The sequence below is a fragment of the Arachis ipaensis genome, chromosome B02 (genome assembly GCF_000816755.2).
Source record: "Arachis ipaensis cultivar K30076 chromosome B02, Araip1.1, whole genome shotgun sequence".
Classification (NCBI taxonomy): domain Eukaryota; kingdom Viridiplantae; phylum Streptophyta; class Magnoliopsida; order Fabales; family Fabaceae; genus Arachis; species Arachis ipaensis.
Genome location: NC_029786.2, coordinates 96,876,722 through 96,885,825, shown reverse-complemented (window position 1 = coordinate 96,885,825; position 9,104 = coordinate 96,876,722). Strand labels below are relative to the sequence as shown.

Sequence of the window (9,104 nt, the reverse complement as noted above, 5' to 3'; positions counted from 1 at the left end):
ATGATTGAGGCTTCTTCCTTGCAAACATGTAACTGAGTGCATATATCTGTTGTCTTGAGTAACTTCTCTGCGTTTACAATTGCCCAAGGTCCATACTTAAAAACCACCCTCATGCACTGCAAACAATATCATATTCCCACATTGTTAACATGCTTTCTAGTTGGAAGGTTTTGATCAACAAATTAAGGGGAAAATAAAATTGTTTGTGAAAATAAAATTATGTTCTTGTATACTTTCTATATGGCAATAACAAGTAATGTATTACCTTCTCCTTTAAGTCCTCCATATTGTTGCAAGCCTTCATTAATGCCCTCATTATGTGTATCTGAAATTTCAATATAAATTGTTAGTTATATATTTAACAAAAAGTTCAAGGAAAGGCAATTTCATATATATTACTGTATTACAAGTTTTATATATCTAAAGAATTAAGTTTCTAAAATATTTGCAAGCAAAAAATATCTCTTATGTGTTAACGTAGTTTTGTGGTGCAAGCAAGTTGTTAGCTTCAATGTTCCATAAAACCATCAATTCCAACTATAATAGTAAAATAGTTCAACCATGAAGAGCCTTATATTAATTGTACTCGCCCTTTTAAATTTGTGATTACTAACCTGTGTTTCAGGATCTTTCAACTTAATGAGTATGGCGGAAACAGTAGCTCTGCACTTGGCACAGCTATCTTGTTGAACATTTAGAATGAATGGACATATGTTAGCGTCTTTGCAAAGTTCTTGAGGTTCAATTGAAGCTATTTTTGAGATGAAAAGAGGAACATAATAATCCACCAATTTGGTGCACTGTGAAATGCATAAGAAGAAACCACATACTATAGATTAGTGAATAATATATAAAATGGACAAAGTGTTGATTTTGTTACTAATATTTGTGCTAAAGTTTTGATTCATTCAACATTCAAACAATAACTTCCTAAAAAAAAGTGATCATAATTTTCCCAACAAAAATGGATTTATTACGTTCACATGGTTAAGGCAAGTTAAGTACTGACCTTATTGCTGTAAAACTGCATATAAGAGCAACAATTATGAAGGACACCAACAATCTCATTTTGTGTGTTGTTATCATTAAGATAATCAAGTGCCTCAGCCACGTATTCCTCACAAAATTCACACATACCTGAATCTCTGTTTAGTTCTGCATTTTGAATATGTTATTAATTGATGCATCTTTGTTTCAAATTCCAAAACCATACTATATATATACAGAAATTATTCACTTAACCTAAACTAATGTGTTTGTGTTTGTTCATCAGCTAAGAATCAAATGTTAATTAAGGCTAATTAATTGGAGCTAGAAGAATTATACAAATACAAATAAATAAAAAACAAAAATAGAAAAGTTACCAGCAGTTATTATGGTGATGCTCCATTCATCTGGTTTTGCAAGTTCATTTGCATTACAAGTCCAAATAGCACTCAACACAATCAGAAACAAGAACCCCATTATTCTTCCCTCCATGGTGCCTGAAATCACAACCACTTCAAAATCCCATGTTTAAATTGCATCAAAGTAAAATAGTTATAATAAAGATAAATTTAAATCTAAATAACCTAATATTAAAACTAAACAATTGCTTTTAGAAAATAGCAATAAATATGTTAAAAATGCTATTCTGATTTCCAAAGATGTACATATATGAATAAAAATAAAAAACTCTGGATCCCTAATTAGAAAATTTAAAACTCGTTAGAAGTAGTTACATTTATGAAACTCTATCGTTAAATCGTATCATGTATTATGTCTACACAAAATCATTAAATTAAGGAAGAACTAACTAATAACGCACATGCAATTTTAAAATTTAATTCAAATTTACACAATGTTAATGTGAGGAATTAGAAGACTAGAATGGTACCTTATGAGGGAAGAATGATTGGGCAATGTGTTAGAAATATATGTGTCTGTGCGGTTGCAACTAAATCAAAGAGGACAAGGAAAGAAGGCAAAGAAAGGTAGTTCTTATTGATTCATGGCTGTTTTGTTCTGTAATGTTTTTCTTCCTAGCTGGTGGTGGCTTACAAGATAAAATAAAAAATAAAATTAGACCGGACCGAATTTGATATTTCCTCATAAATCAATTTATTTGTATTTCTTGATTTAGAGTTTGAATACTCATTATGAAAATCTTCTGATAAATATTGTTTCCAATAAATATTAAACCTTTTATCGAAGGTAATTAATTGATTCATTTCATATAAGTCTTTTTGGGTTATTTTGATATTATTCACAAATCAATGTACTAGACAGAAATTAAATTATATTTAAGTACACTACTTTATAAATGTATCAACAAAAAGAAATTAAATCAATACATCGATTGGATGGAACATCTTATTAAAGAAAAAACACATTAAAATAGGGAAGCTTTCTGGTCTTCAAAGTGGTTTAACTAAGAAATATTCTAAAAAACCAACAACAATAATTCTATGAAACCAATATATATAATTACAAAATACTTGGTTCAAAAGAGTGGCAAGTGAATCAAAATTAAGTACTTCTTGAAATCATGTGTAGTTGATCCCAAGGCTATTTGATGCCAATATAGCATAACTTTGTATAAATATAGAGTAAAAAGAAGGGAAAAAGAAAAGACTGTTCTTTAGGAACATGGAAACTATATAACACCAGCTTACAACAGTTAAAGAATTCATACAAATAATCTCTACAAGTAGCATACATAGCAAGCCAAGGGTAAGAAAGAAAACACTAGTTAGTAGTATACATAGCAAGGATTTCAAACCAATCAAGGTAAACACAACAAACAGTAATTGAAAGACCAAGTCCATTTCTCATTTTTTTCTTTGTCTTGGAAACAAGAGATTGCCACCAAATGATATTGATTCACCTCAAGTTCAGCATTGGCTTCTTTTTCTTTTGTTGCTTTGTCAAAAGAAGAGAGAATCTAGCAAACCCAAATTTCTTTCTCTTTGCAGAAGAGAACTGTGGATGATGACCATTCTCTTTCTCAACTTGCCTGTCAAAAGGTTGATCTGGGTCATAATAACTATGTTTGCCGAGCATCTGACCAAGCGACACCTTCCGTTTTGCCGAGCTTCTCCTTGCTTCGGCCGAGCTTCTCCTGGCCTCAAAATCATCTGGCACCATTAACTTCCGGCTCAATATCTGTCCTATGGATAGGGTTGGGTTTAGAACAGGATTCACTTCACTGTTTTCCAGATTTAGCCCATTCACGTCGAGCAATCGCGAATCTCGACGGAGGTGAGACGGGTATGAATTCTTGAATTTGGCAGAGTTGTGTATAGAAGAACGCCTTTTGTGACCATCGGATCGCCACTTCCTTAGAGCCTCTTCAACTTCTAGCTTTCCTCTATTTGCAGCTTCTACCCTCTCCAAAGCTTCTTCTAAGGCCTTCTTGCTGGTTTTAACTTCTTCTGTTGCCTCCTCTACCCTTTTCAAGATGTCCATTTTCGATAAGTTTGCTTCGTCAACTAGAAGCATAGCATCAACGATTCTCTTCTTGGAATGCTCCTCGGCATCTCGAGCTTTGGCAGTAAGGGCAGTGTACTCCTCAAAGGAAAGAGTAATCCCATCATGCTTTTGCTCACCATCTCCGGGTGAACTACCATGTGATAAGGCTTTGATTTCTGCGAGCGCGGCATCTTCGGCTGCTATAGCTGCTTCCTTCATTTTCCTGGCAGCAACCAACCTGATCTCGGCAGTTCTTATCATAGCCTTGGTCTGCTCAATCTCAGACATTGCTCTCATGACTTCTGATCTCGCTGCTTCTCCCATTTTCTTGAAATGATCTGCCTCGGAACTCAATCTCTGTAGCTCTTTTGTGATATCGGAAGGATCATCTAAACTGCCCTTAATTTCAGCATCTTTTGCAACTTGTAGTTTAATTCTAGTTTGGTTTAGCTCTTCCTCAAGTGAAGATATTTTTGAAGAATTCTGAGTTAGCCTCTCACGGGTTTTCTCTAGGGAGATCCTTTCCTTCTCTAACTTCTTGTTAAGCAATTCCACAGCAACCCGCACATCAGCGATATCATTTGTAGTCCTGTTCAGGTTCAGTTTCGCCTGCTTCAGTTCCATTAATATTGAACCCGGAGACGATGAAATACAACCTTCATTTGAAAGCTGAAGAACAAGATTGGCTCGGTTTTCCTTATCCTCTTCTATGTCCTTGACAGAAGATACGTTATCGCAGACACTCATCTGAAGCCTCAAATTTGCTTCGGATTCTTCATTCTGAAGCTTTGATTTCAAGTTTTCCACAAGCTTTTTGGTACTTTCGAGTTCTTTCAAGACTTCAAGTGTTTCCCTTTCTTTTACTATTAGTTCTTTCTCCATAACTGCTGCTTGCTCTTCCAGTTTTCCAGGGTCAAGCTCTTCATTTTGGCGCTGCTTGAAGAAAAGAAACTTTCACTAATTAGCTCAATAGTCAATACAAATGACTTAAAAGTTGGAGTAAAATGAAGATGTATAACATTAGAGAATAGAGATTGGTAACAGAGAAAGCAATTTTCACTTATTACTGTGAAATTAAATATAGGATTAATTATGAATAATTATCTAACTTTCATACTAATTACTTAAATAGTCATCTAAAAGAGTGAATTTAATTGGATGACTAAGTGAGTAAAAATTAAACTACTCTCAATTTTTATGATTTGTTTATAGGTATGCAATAAACATTCACAGAAAATTAGACTACCACCATAATAGTGTAACACAAATTAAATACCGACATGCCAAATATTAGAAATTTATGAACAAATTGACATTACAACTAGCCATAAATAGATAATATATGAATTCTGGATCACAGAGAAACATAACAAAACCAGAACTAAAAATTGAAAATAAGAATATGATCCCATTTACATTGTGCACAGAGCACACAAACTACATAGACAAGATATAAAGTTGGAACATTTAGGATCGGAAACCCTAGGTAAAGGCATTAGGTTGTAGTAGGAATTGGAAATTGTTACCTGAAGTAGAATGTGGGAATTATTGGGAATAGGTTTCCAGTAACCAAGGCCGCCAAATCGAGAAACAGCTTCCTTGACGGATTCAAAAGGCGCCGATGTATCAATCTCAGCTCTTCCACCACCGTCAAGCTCCATGGAATGAACAAATGAACCGTTGAGCTAGAAAGAGAGAGAGAGAGAGAGAGTGAAGAGTGCAGAGTGAAGAGAGAGTGTGAGTGTCTGTGTTGTTGAGAGCTGAGAGCGGAGTTATTGCCTTCAATTTCGAGAATGGGACCCACAACAAGTAGCGATTGGGTGGGGACAAAGTTTTCTCTTCTGTCAACGGTAACAAGACATCACATTTATTTATAATATTTAAAAAGAAAAAAGAATTGAAGAAAGTGACAACAAAGCTCAGATGGTCAAACGTGTTCAGTGTTCACAATTTCACCGTTCTATACTTCTATAGTTCTACTAACACCAACAAAATCTGACTTTTTTTATTTTGATATGGAGAGTCGGTGAAGGAGTTTCACAGTGCTATGGGGGTTTGGGGTGTTTTATTAAGATGTGACGGCGTTGTCGAAAAAATCGGTGGCACCAATGGAGAGACGGAAATCGGTGGATCCGATTTCAGGGCGTGGTAGGTGCACAAATCGGTGGCATCGATTGGTGACCTCCTTGCCACGCGTCGCGCATGCACTTGGCTTCTGGGTGGCCCCGTGACTCTCTATCCGTGTTTCACCCTCCAAAACCCGTGTTTCACTCCCTCCCAACACTATCTCTTTCACTTTCACACAAACTATTCCTTTCTGCTTATTCTCAACCCCATCGTTTCACCATTGTTGGACCACAACAATCTTAGTGAAAAATTTGAATAAAAATGTCAAGAAGACGAAAAATTAAGGAAGTAAATCAACCAGAGTTTCATATTGTTAATTATCTTGGACATTCAAATTATGTAAGTTTTTATTTTTTAATAATCTGATTTAATGATAATAATAGTGATAATTTTAGATTTTATTAGCAATATATATTATAATGGCACTAAGTAGAGATTAAACATGTATGTATGTATGATTTTATTATTAAGTGGTTAGAAATAGAAATTAAAATAGGAATAAACCTTGTATGTATGTATGTATGTATGTATGTATGTATGTATGAATGATATGGTTAGTTAGTAAATTGTACCGGTGAGGGTGAACTGGGTTTTTTTTTATGCATATTAATTAAAATAAAATGAAAAAATAAATGACACATGTAAAGAATGAATGAATGAAAGAGAAAGAAAAATAAGATCTGTACATATTAGATTGAAATAGGTGGATATTGATATATTGTTGTTGTTATTATCAGTATTAGTAATTGAGTTTAATTAATTATTATGATTAATAATAAAAATTTAATTAATTATTTTATTTATAATCATTAACAATTGAATTTTAATTCAGTAAAATTGTTGAGTCACAGTTACGCGAGACTGGATTTTATTATGTATCCCAAATTGGAGTTATTAAAGGTCAGTCAGCAATGATTAATGCTCTGATTGAGAGATGGCGGCCCGAGACTCACACTTTTCATTTTCCGGTTGGTGAGTGTGCCGTGACCTTGGAGGATGTGGCGGTAATTCTCGGTCTGCCGACAAATGGTCTTCCGGTTACAGGTCCGACCATGAGTAGCTTTTAGGCATTGGAAGCCAAGTGCTTGCACCAATTTGGAATTGCACCGAGGAAGACGGACTGTAGAGGGAGCTTTATAAAATTAAAGTGGTTTAGGGGTTTGAAAGATCGTATAGTGTTGAATGATGATGTGCACATGCAGATGTATGTAAAGTGTCACATAATATTGTTATTTGGGACAATTCTGTCACATAAATGTAAATTCAAACGAAATGTAAAAAAAGGTAACTACTACTCTTCGGCTGGACCTGCACTCGGTCCACCACTTTGACGACATCTACTGCGACTATGGCCCTCGGCACCGCATTGCTTGCATCGCCTCGGGCGACGCAACATACGAGTGTCCATCTCATTCAAGAAGCGGGTCATCTTCGGCCGACCTTTGGCTACCCGTCTGAGGAACGGGTTTCCAACGAATCTAGGTCCATGATAAGCAGGCCACGTTGCCGGATTTTCCAGTGGTCTAAACCTAGCCCTGTATACTCTTCGAACTTGGTCCATCTTGTAAACGTCATTAACGTACACTTGCCAATCCAACCTCTGATTTGCACAACACACAAACACGTGTCGACATGGAATTCGGTCAACCTGGAATTCACCACAGTCGCACCGATGGTGGCGTATGTCAACTGCATACTCAACCCCACTAGGCATCTCGCGTACTTCGAAGACTTCATTTTCTCTATCAAAATAGCTAACCTGTATGTTATCTGATGCTCGTTGATTTGCATGCAGCTTGGTTGTCACCATCTCAGAGAACACAAGTCCAGCATTGATTCGGGCTTCAGCCTCGGCTCTTTTCCTAGTGAACAACTCATTCAGTCTGTAAAATGTAGCCTTAACAAGTGCAGTGACTGGGAGATTGCGTACACCCTTTAAGACAGAGTTGATACATTTCACAAGATTGGTGGTCATATGACCCCATCGGTAACCACCATCAAATGCCAAAGCATACTGCTCACGAGTAAGGGTGGCACTTTGGCCACACATTAAAGCTTCAATTATGCTTTCTTTGAGCTTTCCGCGATGAGGAGAAATCACACGACCACTTGTACTAAAAGCAGATTCAGAAGCAACAGTGGATACCGGAATGGCATATATATCCTTGGCTATTTTTGCCAAAACTTTAAATTTCATTTGATTGTTCTTCCACCATTTCAAAACATTAAAGTTAGGATCATTTGGAGGATGAATGTCCTCCTCAAGATAATGATCAAACTCAACATTCACACATGAACCCCTTATCATCTTTCTTCTTTTAAGATACACCATATAATCATCACCCCCAAATACGCTTGTATTTCCACTTTCATCAACTTCTTTTGTACCAATATGTGACACATCAGAACTCATTTTTTGATTGTATTCATTAACCAACTCATTACACAACTGATGAATTCTGTCAACTTGCTTAGAACATTCTATTGGATCTGGATACATTTTTCCAAATTGAAATTCAACCCCAACCATCTTGTACCTAGGATCTAAAACAGCAGCAACACCCATAATGCCATGAATCTCATCCCAATACTTCTCAAATTTCTTCTTCATACTAGATGCCATATTAGCAATTAAAGAATTACTAGAAAGTTGCCATTCATCCAATGAGACTTTTATTTTACAAACGAGAGTAAAATAAAGATTGGCAGTCGGAAATTTAGAACCAGAAAACAGTTGAGTAACATCATAAAACAACTTCAATCTATCACATATTTCCTTGGCAAGTTCCTACTCCTCATTACTTGGCACAGTTTTATATTGGGGTTCCTTTTGTCTTAACCTAGGAAAGACAGCTCTATACAACAATGCAGTGTCTAACATCAAATAAGTTGAGTTCCACCTAGTCGGACAGTCAAGAACCAATTTCTTAGTAAATGGAATCGCTGTTTTAGCACACCAACTAACAAAAGTTTTGTTCCTTTTCGGCGTTGCAGTCCAATACAATACACTACTATGAATCTTTTCAATACTTTCCTTAACTATACTCAAACCATCCTTCACAATCAAATTCAGTATATGAGCACAACAACGCATATGCAACAATTTACCCCCCAACATCAAGAATGAAGAATCTATCCGCCCCAACAATTCATCTATCATAGCATCATTAGTAGAACAATTATCCAATATAACAGTAGACAGTTTTCTATCAACATTCCATTCTAACAATATTTTCATCAATGTTTGAGTAAGAACTTCACTTGTATGGGGACAAGGAACATAACAAAAGCTAAAAAATAAAACAAAGATGCATGAATTTTAGATGTCAACATACTAATACAACACAATATATAGAAGTTTATGAAGTATCTCAATAGGCGCATTTGCAACTTCCACGAACTATCGATATAGTGAGCTGTGACAACCATGTAACCTTTTTCTTGATTGGAAGTCCACATGTCGCTAGTTATTGCAACTCTGCTATCATTTTCATCTAGTTGAAGAGTTAACTTCAGCTTCTCATCCC

The 9,104-nt window shown here is 35.7% G+C and overlaps 2 protein-coding genes across 3 annotated transcripts; both read right to left on the bottom strand.

Moving 5' to 3' along the window:
- LOC107627750 (proactivator polypeptide-like 1) lies at positions 6-2,060 on the bottom strand (the record flags this gene model as incomplete). The annotated part of the gene is made up of 6 exons (XM_016330573.2): positions 1,877-2,060; positions 1,365-1,484; positions 1,010-1,155; positions 615-800; positions 266-325; positions 6-116 (listed from the first exon to the last, which is right to left on the bottom strand). Coding segments are annotated over exons 2-6 (618 nt in total), but the record flags the coding sequence as incomplete, so codon positions are not given.
- Positions 2,602-5,291, bottom strand: LOC107625857 (WEB family protein At2g38370). Of its 2 annotated transcripts, none has more exons than XM_021116249.1 (2): positions 4,977-5,291; positions 2,602-4,386 (listed from the first exon to the last, which is right to left on the bottom strand). In XM_021116249.1, exons 1-2 carry the CDS (start codon positions 5,109-5,111, stop codon positions 2,863-2,865), a joined length of 1,659 nt encoding a protein of 552 aa, XP_020971908.1. In that variant the 5' UTR covers positions 5,112-5,291; the 3' UTR covers positions 2,602-2,862. The 2 variants fall into 2 exon arrangements, with proteins under 2 accessions (XP_020971908.1, XP_016184071.1); XM_016328585.2 differs by having other exon boundaries at positions 2,602-4,383; positions 4,977-5,285.

What these genes read in the sequence shown, in the direction of transcription:
- LOC107625857 (XM_021116249.1), bottom strand. Translation starts at nt 5,111, where the DNA reads ATGGAGCTTGACGGTGGTGGAAGAGCTGAGATTGATACATCGGCGCCT. An exon ending in ATTCCCACATTCTACTTCAG is followed by an intron (nt 4,387 to 4,976) that starts GTAACAATTTCC and finishes CTTTTCTTCAAG; the next exon opens with CAGCGCCAAAATGAAGAGCT.